At 46.4% G+C, this 19,353-nt stretch overlaps 2 protein-coding genes across 12 annotated transcripts in view; one reads left to right on the plus strand and one right to left on the minus strand.

The window, feature by feature from the left end:
- The window catches only part of RMC1 (regulator of MON1-CCZ1), a 28,868-nt gene extending 18,548 nt beyond the window's left edge, over positions 1-10,320 (plus strand). For 5 of the 6 annotated variants that reach the window (XM_063796034.1, XM_003315819.4, XM_003315820.6 and 2 more), the window contains 10 exons: positions 2,159-2,203; positions 2,458-2,511; positions 4,672-4,800; positions 5,827-5,933; positions 7,732-7,851; positions 8,179-8,256; positions 8,570-8,674; positions 8,771-8,839; positions 8,929-9,154; positions 10,162-10,320. In XM_063796034.1, the coding sequence (XP_063652104.1) occupies positions 2,159-2,203; positions 2,458-2,511; positions 4,672-4,800; positions 5,827-5,933; positions 7,732-7,851; positions 8,179-8,256; positions 8,570-8,674; positions 8,771-8,839; positions 8,929-9,154; positions 10,162-10,241 (1,013 nt within the window). In that variant the 3' untranslated portion in view covers positions 10,242-10,320. The remainder of the gene's footprint in view (positions 1-2,158; positions 2,204-2,457; positions 2,512-4,671; positions 4,801-5,826; positions 5,934-7,731; positions 7,852-8,178; positions 8,257-8,569; positions 8,675-8,770; positions 8,840-8,928; positions 9,155-10,161) is intronic. The other variant, XM_009433805.4, reaches the window with a different exon arrangement.
- Positions 10,040-19,353, minus strand: part of NPC1 (NPC intracellular cholesterol transporter 1) — a 55,216-nt gene continuing 45,902 nt past the window's right edge. For 5 of the 6 annotated variants that reach the window (XM_024350989.3, XM_024350988.3, XM_063796032.1 and 2 more), the window contains 9 exons: positions 18,973-19,062; positions 18,331-18,521; positions 17,874-17,989; positions 17,063-17,192; positions 15,203-15,403; positions 14,001-14,232; positions 12,978-13,091; positions 11,896-12,058; positions 10,040-10,826 (listed from right to left, as the gene is read on the minus strand). In XM_024350989.3, coding sequence (XP_024206757.2) covers positions 10,744-10,826; positions 11,896-12,058; positions 12,978-13,091; positions 14,001-14,232; positions 15,203-15,403; positions 17,063-17,192; positions 17,874-17,989; positions 18,331-18,521; positions 18,973-19,062 — 1,320 coding nt within the window. In that variant the 3' untranslated portion in view covers positions 10,040-10,743. Of the gene's footprint in view, positions 10,827-11,895; positions 12,059-12,794; positions 13,092-14,000; positions 14,233-15,202; positions 15,404-17,062; positions 17,193-17,873; positions 17,990-18,330; positions 18,522-18,972; positions 19,063-19,353 lie in introns of all 6 variants that reach the window. The other variant, XR_010152050.1, reaches the window with a different exon arrangement.

The following is a 19,353-nucleotide window of genomic DNA, read 5'->3' on the forward strand; positions in this document are numbered from 1 at the left end:
ATGGCTCACATTTGGAACCCTGGTACTAATGTTTTATTCTTTGTCCGATGGCGTTGGGCGGGTTGACCCAGCCTGCAGTCAGGATTTCCTTGTACCGTTCACCCGGGAGTTCAGAATCGCACTCTGGCTGAAAGTTCAGCAAGAGCACCATCGTCAGCCTGACTGCCCTGCCTTGCTGGACCAGCCAAAAGCTTAGTTACTTTCTGGCACAGTTGGAGGAAGGAGCTGGTTCTTAACAGACGTTCAATTAGGTCTTTTGGCTTTCTGTGTTCTTTCAAGCTTCTTCCTTTTCCTTTGTAAATAATGTTAGCATTGAAAGAATAGATTTTGCCAAGTGATTGTCTTGTGTCTGCTGCCCACCTGGCATGAAGGTAACTGCTGGTGAATTGGGGGAAAAAACTAAACATTTAGAACAAGCCTGTCCAACCCACGGTCTGTGGGCCACATGTGGCCCAGGACAGCTTTGAATGCAGCCCAACACAAATTCTTAAACTTTCTTAAAACATTATGAGATTTTTTTAATGATTTTTTTAAGCTCATCAGCTATTGTTAGTGTTAGTGTATTTTATGTGTGGCCCAAGACCATTCTTCTTCTTCCTCTTATGGCCCAGGGAAGCCAAAACATTGGACACCCCTGGCTTAGAACCTTCAGCTCTGTTCCGGTGGTACAGGACCAGTTAGGAGGCATCAGGTTCTAACCATCTGGTCATAAGGGAACAGATGCGAGGCCTGGTCACAGTAACAGCCCGTGCAGAGATCAATAGGAGGAAATCAGGAATCCACTGAGGGTCTGGGGATCTAGGTAGTGTGGGCTGCAAAGCATTTTCAGAGGTTAGTGACTCTCCTTTTGTTTCCTGCTGGGCTGTGAGCCCTGGCGGCTTGATGCATCCGTGTGTCTTGCCCACTGTGCTGCCACTGGGTGGGCGTGCTCAGGAATTGAATGGGCCTGTTTAGAAAGATATAACCAGCACTTTTGGGAAGAGTCAGCCACCCTTTTTCTTTTTGTTTTGGGCCTGTTAGAACAGTGGGTCTCAATGTGACTACATATTAGGATCATCTGGGGGGCCTTAAAAATGAAAGCTCTCACCTGACAGTGTGTAGGTCAGCCACCCAAAGGGTGAGGGCTGTGCACTCGGTGCAGACCTTGAGCCTTAGGTCCAAAGCGCGAGTGCTCTTCGCCAAAGCTTGTCTGCCTGGGCTCTTTCCTACCTTTGGGTGGTCTGTTCACAATGACCCTTTCTCTGACCAGCTGATTGAAACCTGCCTTCTGATTGTACCTGGGTAATTGGAACAGAACCAGGAGTCATGGTTAGCTTGTAGGGCTGCCTGCATGGCTCATGAGCAGTATAACTGGTTGTTAACGGTCCCTGTCATGTGAGGTTTTGGGGGTCTGCTTCCCAGACGAGCTCACTGTGCCTGGACCTACTCTATGCAATGGATAATCGAACTAATTATTTAGATAATTAAGTGGCTGGGCACAGTGGCTCATGCCTGTAATCGCAGCAGGTTGGGAGGCTGAGGTGGGCAGATCACTTAAGCCCAGGAGTTGGAGACCAGCCTAGGCAACATAGACCTTGTCTTCACAAAAAAAAAAAAAAAAAAAGTTAGCAGGGCATGGTCACATGCCTGTAGTCCTAGCTACTCTGAAGGCTGAGGCAGGAGGATCACTTGAGCCAAGGAGTTCGAGGTTATAGTGGGCTATGATCAACTACTGCACTCAAGCCTGGACAGCAGAGCAACACCCTCTCTTAAAGAAAAAAAAAGATAATTAAGCTACAAGCCACATTTATTTGAAACATTCTCCGTGGATGATCTGGGTATTTGATTTTGAATCCTTCAAGTAAATTTCTCAGTTCCCTAACGTGCATATGTAAACGATCATGAGTCATCTTTGGTTATTAAAAATAACCCAAACCACAGTGATTGAAGCCTTGACATGCTTTCTTTTTCTTGGTGAGATTTTCCTGGATTGTCAGCTCCTTCCCCCTTCCTCCCTGTACGTGCTTTCAGTGAGACAGAACAGTTCATTTCTTCCTTGACTACAATTGAATAAACATTTCGTAATGACATTAAAAAGTATTGACTTTTGCCTCATAAGTACCAGCATTTGCAGCATTTTCTGACTGCATCGTTGCACTGATGTTTTCTCAATTTGTAGGTCCTGCTGCCGTGACCAGCCAGTCTCCTGTTCCATGTAAACTCTGTATCCTTTACTAAGGTGTGGCACCGTGCACAACAGGGCAAGTGGTCACCCTCAGAGAGTGGTCCTGAAGTCCTCCTCCGGGCAGCTGTGAATAACACTCCGAGAGCCACCCCGCAGGCAGCTTCCCTGACTGTCCAGGGGCCTCCCGTTTAGCGTGGACTCAGTACATGGTGGGCAGGGGCGAGTGCTAACGGAAACTGGGTTTGCTTTTTGTTTTCATCTTTTCCTGGTTTAGAATTTCCTATAACATGTGGATTCTTCATCTTGGATTGTCTTTCAACCTGACATCATTATCAGCGCAAGCCAAGGTAGGTCAGCGGGGACAGTTGTCGTGTTACAACATGGTGCTTGTTGACTTTGGATCCCAGTTGTAGCCAGGGACGTTTTCAAGGTGAATCTCTTAGAAATGACCCCTCCTTTCAACCTTGGGAATGGGATTTTTTTTTTTTTTCACTTTATACTGTTTTTTACTATATGTGCATTTTATCAAGAACATATACTACTTTTAATAATTAAAGCAACAACTAAGAATGCCATTCTCCTGCTTAAGCCCATTCTGGAAAAGCCAGACTCCACCCCAGGGTGGATGGAAAGCCGGACTCCACCCCAGGGTGTCTCCCTCATTTCTCCCATCGACCTTCCCACCGGTGTCCGTGCCCTTTTCTGTTCTGCATGAGCCCGGGAGGTGTGCTCCTCTTTCTGGCCTTGCTGACGAAGCCTCCTCAGTCTGTTAGTTGTCTCTTCCTGGGTAATCTCTTTATTAGAGAAATCTTTTTTTTTTTTTTTTTTTTGAGACGGAGTTTTGCTCTTGTTGCCCAGGCTGGAGTGCAATGGCGCGATCTTGGCTCACTGCAACCTCCGCCTCCTGGGTTCAAGCGATTCTCCTGCCTCAGCCTCCTGAATAGCTGGGATTACAGGCATGTGCCACCACGCCCAGCTAATTTTGTATTTTTAGTAGAGATGAGGTTTTTCCATGTTGGTCAGGCTGGTCTCAAACTCCCAACCTCAGGTGATCCACCTGCCTCGGCCTCCCAAAGTGCTGGGATTACAGGCATGAGCCACTGTGCCCGGCCTAAAGAAATCTTATTTTTTTAAGGCAGGGTCTTGCTCCGTCACCCAGCCTGGAGCGCAGTAGTGCTATCTCAGCTTACTGCAGCCTTGAGCTCCTGGGCTCAGGCGATCCTCCTGCTTCAGCCTCCCGAGTAGCTGGGCCTACAGGCGCACATCACCACGCCCAGTTAATTTATTATAATAATAATAATTATTATTTTGAGACGGAATCTCGCTTTGTCACCAGGCTGGAGTGCAGTGGTGCCATCTCGGCTCACTGCAACCTCCAACTCCTGGGTTTAAGCGATTCTCCTGCCTCAGCCTCCCCAGTAGCTGGGATTACAGGCATGCGCCACCACACCCAGCTAATTTTTGTATTTTTAGTAGATACGGGGTTTCACCATGTTGGCCAGGATGGTCTCGATCTCCTGACCTCGTGATCTGCCCACCTCAGCCTCCCAAAGTGCTGGGATTACAGGTGTGAGCCACCACAGCTGGCCTATAATTTTTTTTTTTTTTGTAGAGACAGGGTCTTGCCATGTTGCCCCTGTGTCTCTAATACCTCGCCAGGCTGGTTATTAGAGAATTTCCTATGTTACTCTATAATCCTCTGTGTATTTTCCTGCCTTTCCTCTGGAACTCCTAAGAACTCTTGAGGAGAGAATTAGCCCTGATGCTGTAGGCATCCACTGTATGTAATGCATTGTTGTGCTTTGTCTGTAATCCATAGCCTCATGTGACATCCACTGTATGTATGTAATGAAGTCATTTCTCTCCTGTGCATCTCGCTGGTGTTTTCCCGTACAGCTGCTCTGTACCTGCCTTGGGACAACTGAAAAAGGGGTCACCCAGATGATTTTTTATGTGGCACTTCATTCTCCTGCGGCATCCCAATTGGGAAAGGCCACACCAGATGCTGGCAGTGTGGGTGATCAGTACATTTATGGGTCGATGAATGGATGAGTTATGATGTTCCATTGAGAGCCTCTGGAGTTACCTTTTAAACTAATGAGCCGTTGTAGGAGAAACCAAAGCACCGGACTGAAGTTGATGCCATGTGTTGACATCTTTTTCTATTTTAAACGTTAAAAGAGGGACTAGGTCTAGGGAAGTCCCCGTTTGGAATGAAGGACTAGGAGCTACACCTTTGATGTGCCCCTGAATGCAGAGGTTACTTGGAAGAGAGTCAGCCAGGTGTGCAGTGGTTGGGCCGTCATCCTCCTGTGGTAGACACGCTCCTGAATTGCTCCTGAATGGCTCAGCTCTGCTTTGGTTAGGAAGGAAAAGCTACACTGACTGTACTTTGCGGCTTTTTATCACCACCTGCCACCCGCCCCGCAGATGTTTAGGGGAACCACTTTTGGGCTTTTGTTACGGTTTGCATCATACTGTTTTATTTGCTGCCTCTTAAAATCCAGGTTACCTCTGGAACCTCCAAGTGAAACTTGAGCCCATAGTAAATCTCTTACCAGACAAAGGAAGACTCATGGACTTTCTCCTCCAGAGAAAGGAATGCAAGATGGTCATCCTGTCTGTCTGTTCACAGAGTAAGTTGAATCCTTCCCCCTTGCTCTGATTCCAGTGTGAGGCCTGTGCTGCCCAACACTTTTTATTGGGATGTGGGCTACATTGTTGTGCCTTGCTTTGACCCACAGCCTCATTATTTATGTGAGGGGTGGCTATGTGACCCCCTAGGAAAGGCTGCTAAATGGAAAGATGACTTGTAGAGATACTGGTAGAAAAGAACAATAAATGGGATGGTTCTGAATGAAAGTGGGCACACAGGAGGGGAGTGGGCCACCACCCCTGGCCTTCACACACACCTCTTTCAAAATCCAAGCCACTCACTGCATATGTGTCTTCTTTAAGAATCCCCTACTGAGGCCAGGCATGGTGGCTCATGCTTATAATCCCAGCACTCTGGGAGGCTGAAGCAGGAGGATTGCCTGAGCCTAGGAGTTCGAGACCAGCCTGGACGACAACATGGCGAAACCCTGACTCTACAAAAAAAAAAAATTAGCTGAGTTTGGTGGTATACACCTGTGGCCCCAGCTACTCCAGAGGCTGCAGAGGGAGGATTCCTTCAGTCCGGGAGGATGAGGTTGCAGTGAGCCGTTTGTGTCAGTGTACCTCCAGCCTGGCCGACAGAGCAAGACCCTATATCAAAAAAAAAAAAAAAAAAGAATCCCCTACCAATATGTGCTGTTGGTGTTTGTTTTTGTTTTGGTAGAGATGGGGTCTTACCTTGTTGCCCAGGCTGGTCTCAAACTCCCAGCGTTAAGTGATCCTTCTGCCTCGGCCTACCCAAAGTGCTGGGATTATAGGCATGTGCCACTGAGCCTGGCCTGCTATAGCTTTTTTTTTTTTTTTTTTTTTTTTAAACCGTAACCAGAAAGGGGTTGCGAATGACATCTAGCTGTCAGGTCTTTAAAGTATTGCATTTCATAGAGTGTCCTTTAAAGGTACTTTTGCATTGGTAACCTTTTGAGATTAGTTTTTATCATAGCAACGTGTGGAAATTCTGAAGCTGACATGAAGTTGGTTTGATCCGTGTGAACATTGTGCCTTTCCAGTGTTAAGTGAGTCAGACAGAGCATCGCTGCCCGTGATAGCCACTGTTTTTGATAAACTCAACCATGAGTATAAAAAGTACCTGGATGCCGAGCAGAGTTATGCGATGGTGAGTTACATGGAATATGACAAAGGGTCCTCCTCCCCCACCCCCCCTGGGTATTTTCTAAGTAATTATGATGCAAAATTGTTTCCTATATATTAGAATAAGGTCGCTGAGATTTGCCGCCTGCCATAGGGCAAGGTGGCAGTAGTGGGGGATAGTGGAGGAGTAGTAAATTCAGGGTCCCTGCATCCCACGAGCTGGCGGTTGCATCTCACTTCATACCTTCACTGTTTTTGTTTTTCCCATCTGTGTTTGATCTTGTCTGTAGATCCTTGGTCTACTGTTATAGATGAGAAAAATCAGTCTCTGCTTTGCAATATTTTGTATATTTTTCTGTTATGCCAGAGTGAGGACTTAGTAAATTAAATTAGAAATATTTATATTTGCCACACCTTTCTTCCCTTTTGGGAAAGAATCCTGTTGAGATAGTGACGATTCAGTGTTAGCACTTAGCAGGCGTGTTTGTAGTCAAGGTAATAACCATGGCTTATCGCCACCAATTCCTGCTGTATTACTTGTACATCATATCTTCTGAAGCCAGAAGAAAAGTTTAGGACAAGGAGAATGAATTATTTCAATTCCAGGATCTGATTAGTCCTAGGCTGAAAATGGTTTTAAACCAACAAAAGCCCCAGAACTCCACTCCCCTTTAGCTGTTCATGGAAGGGTAAGAGGTCTGAGACAGGCACTGAAGAGGGCCAGTTGCCTGGACAGTGTCCATTCCTACGCTGCCAGACATGAGGGATGGCTGAGTCCTTTTGGACTCTATTGCTGTGGGTGTTCTGGGCTGTGGGAATCAGTAGGTCTGATCCCAAATGGCAGTTTCTGTGCCGTCCCACACGGTCTGCTGGGCCTCATAAACCGTCATGACTCAGCAGTGTGGGCCACTGACCAGCCACATGAGCAGCATCTGGAGTTTCTTGGAAATGCAAGTTCTCAGGCTACACCCCACAGCTATTGCATAATCTGCACGGATCTGAACTGCTTTTTTTTTTTTTTGAGACAGAGTTTTGTTCTTACTGCCCAGGCTGGAGTGCAATGGTGAGATCTTGGCTCACCGCAACCTCTGCCTCCTGGGTTCAAGGGATTCTCCTGCCTCAGCCTCCTGAGTAGCTGGGATTACAGGCATACGCCACCACACCCAGCTAATGTTGAATTTTTTTTTTTTTTTTTTAAGTAGAGACTGGCTTTTTCCATATTAGGCTGGTCTGGAACTCCTGACCTCAGGTGATCCACCCGCCTTGGCCTCCCAAATTGCGGGGATTACATGTGTGAGCCACCACGCCCGGCTGGGACTGCTTTCAGACGCTAGGTGAGGTCGTCAAGGTCTCACAGAGCTTTCCTATTCAGAAGGACTTGTGCTCTGGCTTGCCACTTAAAAATCCCCGGAGACTCCATGCAGGAGCTTCTCATTTATTGTAGGATCAGGGCTTCATAAAGCAGGGATGCAGCAGGCCCTATCATTTTTGCCAGATAACAAATGCCCATGGTCTGGGATTAAGCTTAGACAGGAAGTTAAAAAACTGCAAGAGGCTAAGTATGATATATCTTAAGAGGAAAATCTGACACATGCTTCTTCAGTTTCATCTACCGTGAACATTGCAGTGTTTTCAAGATGACCAATTCTGACTTCCTAGACTCTCCCCCAGCCAGCACAGGAAAAAGTTGTATCTAAGTAGAGAAAGTGTTTTCCGCTCATATCCTGGGTCCACATTGAAGAATTCAGTCCTTGTGGATGAACTGTAAACAGCACCCTTCCTCTAAGATGCCGAAGATCATAGTTTGTGGTTTTTTCTTTCAGGCGGTGGAAGCAGGGCAGAGCCGAAGCAGCCCGCTCCTCAAGAGGCCGGTGCGGACCCAGGCGGTGCTGGACCAGTCAGATGTGTACACCCATGTCCTGTCAGCCTTCGTGGAAAAGAAGGTGGGCCGCAGCTTTCCGCCTCTTCTGGACTGAGAATGCTCAAAACAAGGAAGTTGCGGAAAACGAGGAGACTTCATGTGATTAGAGTCACTTGAAGTGATTAGAATCACTGGAGTTTCCTTGGGTGAGGCCCTAGTTTGGCTTCTAATGCTGAGGCCTAAAGCATAATTGTTGACGGGTGGTTCTGGAGCGATTTGTGCAAAACCAGTGAAAGATGAACACTGGGCCATTTTAAGATGGAAACAAGGTGGGGGTTGGATAGAGAGTTATATGCAGCCCCTTTTGCACCTCGTTGGTATTTATAAGACCACATTTTTTTCTCCCTAGGAGATGCCTCATAAATTTGTGATAGCCGTGCTGATGGAATACATTCGTTCTCTTAACCAGTTTCAGATTGCAGTACAGGTACCTTCAAATCATCTGGTCCCAAGTTAAAACAGCAGGAATTAAAAAAAAAACAGTCACTGTCTTAGAAGATGACTCATATGCTAAGACAGGTCTGCCTCCCTGACTCAGAATGCTGAGTGACTCCTGACATTATTAGTTGGAAATGGGAAGTGTAATGTCAAGTTGGGGTCTTTACCTGCAAGACGAAACCACTTCTTGTAATGACAGACTTTTACCGTGTTGGTTAGAATAGCCAGTCCTTGGGGAGCCTCTAGTCTGTTGTAGCTGAATGATTTGGAAGTGTTCTTTCACTTTTTACTTTTGTCCTCAGCATTACCTACATGAACTTGTTATCAAAACACTTGTCCAGCACAACCTCTTTTATATGCTGCATCAGTTCCTGCAGTACCACGTCCTCAGCGACTCCAAACCTTTGGTATGCATTGCCAGATTTTTACTTCCATTGTGGTTAAAAATGGAAAATTTTAACCGTTATCTTTCCAACTGAAGTGGGTCTAAAAATGTCTTTCAGGCTTGTCTGCTGTTATCCCTAGAGAGCTTCTATCCTCCTGCTCATCAGCTATCTCTGGACATGCTGAAGGTAACTCTGATGTGTGAGGTTTTAGACTATGGAAACTAACTCTGTTCCTGTTGTTTGCACTGACCTGGACTTCTCTCCCTTATTGCTAGCGACTTTCAACAGCAAACGATGAAATAGTAGAAGTTCTCCTTTCCAAACACCAAGTGTTAGCTGCCTTAAGGTTTATCCGGGGCATTGGTGGCCATGACAACATTTCTGCACGAAAATTTTTAGATGCTGCAAAGCAGACTGAAGACAACATGCTTTTCTATACAATATTCCGGTTTTTTGAACAGCGAAACCAGCGTTTGCGAGGGAGCCCCAATTTCACACCAGGTGAGAATGCAATGAAAAGACTTGGGGTAACCATAGCCTCAAAGAGTAGCAGAGGGCACTGGCAGCTGGTGGGCGAGGACCCTGGGTTAGCATTTTTGTAAACAACACAATTTGATAACAGCCCACCTAGCCCTTGGCCCATTATTTGTAGTAGAGTGAATTCAGTATACTGACAGAATCTGAATTATGCTCTGGAACTCACCGAGGTGGTGTGTTTTGAGTCAAGACACATTTAGGACCCAGATCAGGCACAGCCCATCTCTTATAGCAGATCTTGGAATATCTCTTAAAGCCAGCAATAAGACGGCAAATGGTGGCTAAGGGTTTTAAAGGGTCTGGGGCTTATTAAGGTTTCAGTTTTATGAAGTATACATTGGTTGATCATTCTCATTTTTTTTTGAGACAGAGTCTCGCTCCGTTGCCCAGGCTGGAGTGCAGTGGTGTGATCTCGGTTCACTGCAACCTCCGCTGGGTTCAAGCGATTCTTCTGCCTCAGCCTCCTGAGTAGTTGGGACTACAGGTGCGTGCCACCACACCCGGCTGATTTTTGTATTTTTAGTAGAGAGGGGGTTTTACTATATTGTCCAGGCTGGTCTCAAACTCCTGACCTCATGATCCACCTGCCTCAGCCTCCCAAAGTGCTGGGATTACAGGTGTGAGCCACCGCACCTGGCCCTGGTTGATTATTCTCATCTCCAAATAGTTATACAACCTAAGACATCATCTTTAGGATAGGGAAGGATCAGGGCTGTCTAATGAAACTTCTAGGTCTATTTCTAGCTCAATGTAAGATGGCATTTAGTTACCATAAGGACAGGTTAGATAGAATCTCTTCCATTTAGCTTTTCTATTTGTCTCTCAAAGCAGATAGGGTAACCCCAAAACTTAGGAAAACAATGTATTTTATTAAAGAAAAATAAGTTAAAACCCAGTAGACACACCTACGAGATGCTTTCTTTGTCCCTCATTTCATGCCACATCTAACTGGCAATTAAATCTCTTTCTAGGGGAACACTGTGAAGAACATGTTGCTTTTTTCAAACAGATTTTTGGAGACCAAGCTGTAATGAGGCCTACAACATTCTGAAATCACTTGCTGTTTTTTTTATATAAAAATGTGTACAAAGTTAATTTATTGCATTAATAAAGCTCTTTAAACTATAAAATGTTACAAAGTGTATCTACAACCTCAAATGTCACTAAAAATATGGTATAGAACTTGTGGGATGGCTTACTCCTAAAAGGAGAGACAGTGCATTGATTGATTGGCCTTTACAGAGTGTCAGTGAGCGGATCACATTCACAGCCATCTAGTGTCACCTCCTGCTTGCCAAAGAATGAGGTTTCTTTCTTTCCTGAAGAAGCTGGGAGAAGTTTAGTGTCCTGTGGTTGCCTCCAGATCTAGTAATACTGCTTCCCAAGTCAACTGTGCATTCCTGAGTTCACAGGCGCTATGTTCAAAGCTGCTGCCAAACAACCGATGGTTGGCACCATCCGGTGTTCAACTTGGCCTTGCCAATGCAGCACCCGTCCAGTGGTAAACCGACCGACGCTTAGACACAGTTCAGTCAGGATGCCCTGCGAGAGGGCTAGAAATTTAGAAGCCGTTCGCGCTCTGTTCCTTTGTATCGCTCTTCAGTGGCACAACTTTTGGCTTTATTTACTGATGGCCCTATGAGAGAGAGAAAGACTTTTTCTTATTTCTGCAGGAGAAAGGGAGCTAGTTGGCTGGGCATAGTGGCTCACGCCTGTAATCCCACTTTGGAAGACTGAGGCAGGAGAATTGCTTGAGACCAGCCTGGACAACAGAGTGAGACCACATCTCTCTCCCTCTCTTTTGGAGATGGGCTCTTTGCTTTCTTCCTCAGGCTGCAGTGCAGTGGTATGAACACGACTCACTGCATCCTAAGCCCACCCTTCTGGGCTCAAGCAAGCTTCCTTCCTCAGCCTAACAAGTAGGTGGGACTGCAGACGCACACCACTTCACCTGGCTAATTTTATTTTTGTAGAGATGGAGGCCTCACTATGTTGCCTAGGCTGGTCTCAAACGATTCTCCTGTCTCAGCCTTCCAAAGTGCTCATCTCTCTTTTTTTTTTTTCTTAAAAGGAACTAGTATATTAGATTGTAATAGAACTACTTTCTATCCCCCAGAGATGATAAAAAGCCCCTCATTTTCTTAATCTTCTACTTCAGTGCTTCAATTTAGTGACAAAGCTATAAATGAAGCAAATCAGTACTGTTCTTTCAACCGTGGGTCATTTTTGTGCAAGGTGAAGTGGCCATAGAAGTAAAAGGATCAAGGACAGTCTCGAGATGAAGAGAGGCAGCAAGCACTTTGCTAAGAAACGGGAAATCCATGAGGGACATAAAAAGCTGTTCTGCAGCACTGCTGGTGTGAGAGCTGGCTGCCAGATGGACTCCTTCATCTCAGTGGCAGGGAGGAGCTGCCCTGCCTGCTGACACTCAGATCCATTCAAGGACTGGCTCCAGGCCTTTGTGACGCAGACAGATCAGGCCTCCAGAAAAAACGTCAACAACTTCCTAATAAAGTAGTCTGCACCATCATGAAGCCCCTGGATGGGTTTTTTCTTTTAGAAGAAATTTTTTTACTCAGTATCATTTATCATTATCAAATGACCATTAGTATGAGTTCAAATACTTGAAAAGAATGCCTCAGGATAGAATTCCCTTTCAGTAATGTCCTTCTATTGTGCCACCCTTTTAAGATGAGAACTCTTACCTATGTAACTGAGTAAGACAGGGAGAAATATTAATCCGTGAGTGGCTCCCAGTAAGACCATGGCCAAATACATCCTGAAGTAGAATATCTGGAAAATTTGAGATTTGGCAAAAGCCAACACCACAATCCCTCCAAATTTTGTAAGTGTGATTCCACTGAACACCTAAAAGAAGAGATACTGTGTTAGAAACCACTTTTACCAACCTGTAATTGAACAAAAACACTTCCTTACAAGGATTTCTCCCAGGTTCAAGTGATTCTCCTGCCCCAGCCTCCTGAGTAGCTGGGATTACAGGTGCATGCCACCATGTCTGGCTAATTTTTGTGTTTTTAGTAGAGATGGGGTTTCACCATGTTGGCCATGGTCTCGAACCCCTGGCCACAAGTGGTCCGCCAGCCTTGGCCTCCCAAAGTGCTGGGGTTACAGGCATGAGCCACCGTGGCCAGCCCTTATGGGGATTTCTTAATATTCAAGGTTCAAAGCAATGGGAACTGAACCCAGGTAGCATCATCTACTACCTAACACTATTTGCTGCCTTATGATCCTGGGGGAGAGGTATGACCAAGGTAAAAGCTGTGTATTCTGCATAGACACTGCATCGTGTCTCCAAATTGATTATCTTTCTTTATATTCTCAGGTGAAAACTTAAATATTTAAAAGTGTTACAAAACAAAGTTTTAGTTTTTACTCTTTACCAGGTATTTTCTACAGTGGTAAAGAGATAGGCTAAGCCAGGGTGTAGAGTTGAACCAAGACGACTCTCCAGGCACCAATCACACGCTGGGTTCTGGCCCGGGCTCCCCTGCATTCTAAATGGGAAAGACTGCCAGCTGTCTCACGTTTAACTTGTCTGTTATTTTCCTGCTTCAGCACACTGCCACCTAAAAAGGAGCCGTACCAACAGGTACAGTTCCACAGAATGTCCGTTCTGTCCACGATGTGGCAGCTAATTCATGAATTGCCTGAAAGCTTGCAATCCTTAGAAGCTGCTTTGTAAGTACAGGATCCAGACTCTTCAGTCACTGAGGAGGATTACTTTGTGGTGCGACTCTGCCGGCGTGGCCCTGCTCAGGGTACTCACGGAGCTGCCCATGTGGGCGAGTGCCTCTTCCGCGCGCTCCACGCGGCTGCCTTTCGTGCTCACCGTGAACGCTCTGGTTATGTGGCTGCAGAACTCCACGGAGATGCCACAGCTCTGAAATAAAGCACTTCCTTTAGGATGGCTCTCTTCCTGTTGAAGACCTAGGCAGCCACCCCGTTCTGAGGATGGGTGCTAATTACCCAGGGCACCCTGGGTGCTAGAGGAGGCCAAGCATCCCATTGGACTTACAAGGCCTCCATCACACCAATCTGTACTGTACCAGGAACTTTTTGGGGCCCTCTCTACACACAGCCAAAAGCCTGGTTTTCTGTGGCACGTTTGTGTTGACCAGGAGAAATTGCTGGAACCCATTAAGGTCACCCCACCCGCACCAAGCTGGCACATTGTCACAACTTGTTTTCTTGGACCTCAGTGCTCCCCTATCTGAAGCAGGGCTCATATCTGAGAGTACGGATACACTGTTCTATTTTCCATGAATACCTTCTCGAGTGCTCTCATCTTTAATGATTAAAAGTACCTGATAACCACATAGGAGGCAAAAGGCACTGGTCAGAGAGCTCCTGGGGCGGGGTGCAATTTTCTAAGTAAAAAGTGAACATCCTGCTGTCATCAGGCTACAGGCTTGTGCAATCTCTAAAGAATAACAAATTACAGGCAGACTAGCCCAGAACTAGGCCAGGAAATCACATTTCCATGGTCAGAGGCACCATCAGGTATACTAGTATAGCCGCAAGGAATGGGACAAGAGAAAAAATTGAACAGAAATTCCCTGTAATGTGCCTATGCTCCCAGATGTCCAACTCAATGCTCGCTCCCTCTATGCCCTGTCCCACCACCATCCAGCACTCCTCCAGCACTCATCCTACCTCTCCATGTGTGCCAAGAGCAAGCGCCAGACTTGGTATCTTACTCCATCTTTAGGGTTTACATGGAATCTAAGACAGCCAATTCCCCCAAGTGAAACAGGAGTTAGGGACAAACTGAGACTGGATGAGGACTCACCATCACCAGGTTGACCAAGGATACAGCGTTCAGACTGATGCCCCAGAGCCACATAACTCCAAACATGTTGACCAAGACCATGGCGATGGTGGCGCACATGATGACAGCAGACCAGAGCTCACAGCCCAGGAGGACCATGGTCACCAGAAATATCGCGCCCAGGGACACACCGAGGTTGAAGATAGTGTCGTCAATGATGGTCAGGTACTGTTCGTAGAAGACATAAAACACACTGGAGGGGAGAGGGGAGGCCTCGTTAAAGCTCGCTCTTACTCCCGAACACTGCGTGTTCATCCTGTCACCACTGCCAAGTGGTCAGACTCCTTTGGGAAACATCCCTTGCAGAAAACCTTGCTGGCTGTCTACAAGACTCACCGAAAGCAACTCACTTGACCTCTCATGGCCACTGACCACCCAGAGAAGGGCCCAGCAGTGATGCAAAATGTATATTTTTGATAAAGTTTGTTTATAAGCCCAATCTATGCTATTTTATAGACATTTACAGAGAGCATTCCACAGCATTCTGAAAAAAAACAAAAAAACAAAGAATCCTGATCTATCCTGAGACACTACCTCAGGCTCAGCGGGGTCCGTGCAAGGCCTGAGGAAAACATGCTTTCATTTATTTTCTGCCAGAGCTAACCGGCTCTTAACTTCTTCCAAACAAATCCAGGCCTTCCTGCTTTAAGCGAGATCATGGGGAGGCAGGAAAAATAAATCACTTGTTTCTCCTACCTTTCTACAGTTTCTAAATTCAGTATTTCATACATAATACTTTTCTTGCTGGGAAAAAAAACCCCTAACAATATAAAAAGTCTACATACAGGCAGCATCCCAAATAACCAGCAGTTAGGGATTCTGGTCCATTTTTGGCCAAGAATGTGGGCCGGGCCCTGCTCTGAGCCGCCTGCTCTCCAAGCGCCCCCTGCCTTAAGCCATTTTCCAGTGTGTGTCTCTTGCAGCTGTGCAGTGGCGCAGAGATCAAGTTTTGCGTCTCTAGCCCCCAGGCCTTCATAGAGACTTTAGATTCTGAACTCCTTTGCCCAGCACCCATTTCCTTTGATATACTGCCCTGTGCTCAGAATGGAGCAGGGGCCAGAACCCAACCTGAAAATCAGCATCTTGCCAAGGGAACCCTCCCCACTCCCACCCAGTGTAGGCCCTTTGCTGGGTAAACCCCATTGAAAAAGGGCAGGCTTTACCTGTAAGGAAATACTCGGTAGGCACTGCCGTTAATGCCCATGGTTTCGGTGACATTACTGGCTATAAGTCGGGCTTTCTTCAGAGCGTCAATAAAGTCAGCAGAGGTCTGCAGCACGGTGTGGTAGGTCATGAAGTACGTGGCTCCGACCCTGGTGCCATTGCCAAGGATGTTAACTGCAGAACTATAGGCAGCATGTCCCCTGAGGAAAGAATCCTGGGTGTCAGAGAGTCCAGGTCTTGCAAAATATCAGCAGAATCTGAGCACTTGAGGCTAAGCAAAATCACCTGACCCTGGACTCATAGGTCAGACCCAGCTGTACATTTCAGGGATGAAGAAGGCCCCCAGATAAGGGAACACCAAAGGTTTAGCTTGTTCTCTGCCAGACTGGCTTCTTTTTTTTTTTTATTTTGAGACAGAGTCTTGCTCTGTAGCCCAGGCTGGAGTGCAGTGGCGTGATCTCGGCTCACTGCAACCTCCACCTCCCGGGTTCAAGCAATTCTCCCTGCCTCAGCCTCCCGAATAGCTGGGATTACAGGCACCTGCCACCACGCTCAACTAACTTTTGTATTTTTTTAGTAGAGACAGGGTTTTGCCATGTTGGCCAGGCTAGTCTTGAACTCCTGAGGTGATCTCAGGTGATCTGCCCACCTCGGCCTCCCAAAGTACTGGGATTACAGGTGTGAGCCACTTCGCCTGGCCAGATGGGCTTTTCTCGATTGCTCTGGGTTCTTTGGTACATAGCTGCTGTTTCTCCACCTGGTTTCATGTATAATCAAATGTACGGGGTTTACTCAGTCCTGTTGTGTAACAGGAAGCAGGCAAGGGCCCTGGGAACAGCCTCAGCCCTGCCACTTACTGGTCATGTAACCCCGAGCAAAATGACCTCCTCTGAGCCCCAGTCTCCTCTTCTGTAAATGGGTATACCACCACCTACTCATAGGCTGCGTGATGAGAAATGGAATAATGTCAGGAAGTGCCTGGCATGACGCTGGCACCCTGGAGGCTCCCCAGGAACGGTGGCTACTGCCTTCAGAAAAACTGAATCTACTTCAACTTATTTTACGTAGGCCAAAGCATCCAGTCAGTGAGTAAATCAAGCTGCAAGATTCATTTCTACTTAACTTTTAGGGGGAGTCATCCCATGATACCTCGAATAGGTCTCAAAGCACATGCATGATATAAATGATTCACTGATATGACTCTGGTCAGATGTATGTTCTTATGAAAAACCTAAGTTCAGGGTTTACCTAACATACATGGGGATACTCATCTTCCACCTCCCAAAGCTTCCAAATCAAGGCCAGAGACTTCCGGTCATCATCACCATTTTTGGGCCATATATCTGGCTTCCGTGGGTAACTGGCTGCCTGGCTGGATGGGGGAGTGAGATGGCCCATAACCCTATACATGGATGGGCTGGCAAGGAGCATGACGAGGCTAAAAGGATCGCAACCTTAATGTGGGATAATGTTACTAAAGCTAAGATCACGCCCCAGCTGCCATCAGTACAAGTGAACAGGCCGAGTTCCTTCAGGCCTGGATTACCAGCAGGCCGTCCTCTCCCTCAGCCCCGCTCGGAATGTGCACAGGAATCTGCGTTCATTCTCATGCCCAGGGGGCCAGGACACAGAGAGAGCATGAGATGTGAATGCCCACGCTAAGACAGAATCAGTTGAACACTATGAGGCATTTTCTTAAAAAGGTGTTTTCGGTTTTCCTGCTTCCACCAAAAGACCAGGACAGGGTGGGGCGGAGAAGAGACGTTCCCATGCAACTGTCTTAGCCCAGTCCTCTCCTAGTTTTCTACTGCAAATTAAAGTTGCAGTGGATGCTTATCTGCAATGGCAGCAGCACTTACCCTTTGCCACACTTGGGGTTAGGGTTATCCGAAAGGAACATGGGCAGGAATCTCATGAAGTCTCCCCCCTGAGGCCTCTGTTTGCCTTCCGGAGTCAGAGGCCTGCAGCGGACGCAGGCAGGGTCAACCACTGGCGGAGACATGCAGGGAGGACTGTTAGAAGAATAGGTCTCCAGATTTTTTGTAAAACATTTAAAAATACTGACAGTGAGGGGCATTACTTTCTTCTCTATCGATTACTTTCCTTACTAGTGAGGGATAATCTTTCCCCTTAACTAAAAGCTTCAGCCACATGTCACTCATAGTTTATTGAATCTGAAGTACCATTTTCATCTTAGGCATACTATGCATCATTTTCTGCCCTGAAGTAGATCTCCTCCTTCAAGTATGGCCTTGACTGGTCAGAGCCCGGGGCTTCTATGTTTTTATTAAGAAAATTCCAGGGCAACCTCAACGCTCCTACAAAACCACAGGGTAAAGTGATAAAGAAAAGCCCTCCTCTGAGAAGCTAAGGCCAGATACCAATCCTGAGAGGCAATCGCTGGAGTTAGAACAGGATGAGAAACCTTATCTGGAAACCACACTCTGAACATGTGGACCTTGTTCAGCCTGCAGCCCCGAGGGTGGCTGTCTGAGCCAGGAACAACATGACAATTTCAGAATGAATGACTGAGGAAAGGAATGATGACACAGGGAGACCCAGCTTTGATATACAAATAGGTATAAACTGAGGCACGATGCAAATGATTTTTAAATGATAATTTGAAAAATTTTCAGCAAAACGGGAAAGATTTGGTAAAGGAGAAAGTACCTGAAGCATTGCAGAACTGGTCAGTGATATTGTCCACTCGACAGCAAGACGACTGTGGCTTCACCCAGTCGAAATAATCGTCGATCCAGGACGAGGGGGCGAAGCCTATTCGGGTACTAGAGAGGACAGACAGGGTTACTGACCTGCTCCACAGGGAGGAAGTCTTTAGTTTCAGTACTTTTTCTTAAAACCTAACTTCCTTTTCTACATTTTATACTGCTAACAGTCAAAAGAAAAACTACATGAGCACTTAATGAAAAAAGCCTTCAAAGTATTAGGTGGTAAATTAGTCCTTTCAAAGGTTTTGTTAAGGTAAAGCCAGATTTAACATACATTTTGCATAAAAACAACTTTTCCAAGAAAGTCTATTTTCAGTGAGACATTTCAGGCCTGAGCTGACTGCCTGGCTGAGAGCCTCCTCCACTGCTTCTGAAGTACAAGACAAGGTGGTACTGACTAGTTGTCCAGCTGCGCCGCGTTAAATATCTGCTGCACCAGGGAATCATTGTTGCAGCCCATGCCGCCGCACACCATGTTCTGCCCCTTGGAAGAAGTGTAGTCGTGCCCTTCCTCCAGGACAAAGTACACAGGCGGACCCGCATGCAGGTACTGACTGATGGATTTGAAATAATCCACCACGTAGGAGTCCTGAAAGAAAGATAAAAGAATAGGAGAGAGTGTGAACACTCTGATAGTAACTAAGCAAGGCGAGGATCACGGAGAATAAGAGGGTGCCAGGAGGTTCCTGGCTGAGATGCCTCCAGCTGGACTCATGATTCCTAACACCACCAGTCTTCCCCCAAGGGCCGCAGGGTGCTCCTCCTGCTAGCCCCACAATCAGGAGAGCATCTCATAAAGTAACCTCATAAGACTGGTTATTCGTGTTCTGCAGCTGTGCCCAGAGGGGCTCAGTCAGAATGCCAGACAGCCCACACCAGCAGTGCACTGCGACAGTTCTCCTAACCCTGGAAACCCTGTCACCATTCGCAGTTAGAAGCAGGCACTTGCTTGAAACACCCAAGTGCATGTTTTGAAAAATGTATTCATCATCAGCTAAAGAAGTTTAAAAAAAAAAAAAAAAAAAAGGAAGTCATCTTACATCTGGCATCGAAAGAGACTGATCCAATCCAATATCTACTTTGTTCAGGACTGCGATGCTGAATGACAGAACACCCACAAATACTGCTATCTGGAACAAAAGATGAATCATAAGACAGAGACTGCTTAGTAAATAAGCTTACGACCAGAAATAAAATCTTAAGCACACACAAAAAGCAGGATTTTTTAAAATGGAAAAGCTTAAATGACAGGCTAATAGGGAGTACAGGGCAGTGGGTGAGACCACAGCACCAGGAGTCCAAATTCCTGGGTGCAAATCCTGACTCTGCCACTTACGGGCTGAGTGACTTGGGGCAAACCACTTCACCTCTCTTGGCTTCTATTTCCTCATTATTAAGAGGAAAAATAAAAGTTTCTTTGC

This window comes from Pan troglodytes, chromosome 17 (genome assembly GCF_028858775.2).
Source record: "Pan troglodytes isolate AG18354 chromosome 17, NHGRI_mPanTro3-v2.0_pri, whole genome shotgun sequence".
In the NCBI taxonomy this organism is placed as follows: domain Eukaryota; kingdom Metazoa; phylum Chordata; class Mammalia; order Primates; family Hominidae; genus Pan; species Pan troglodytes.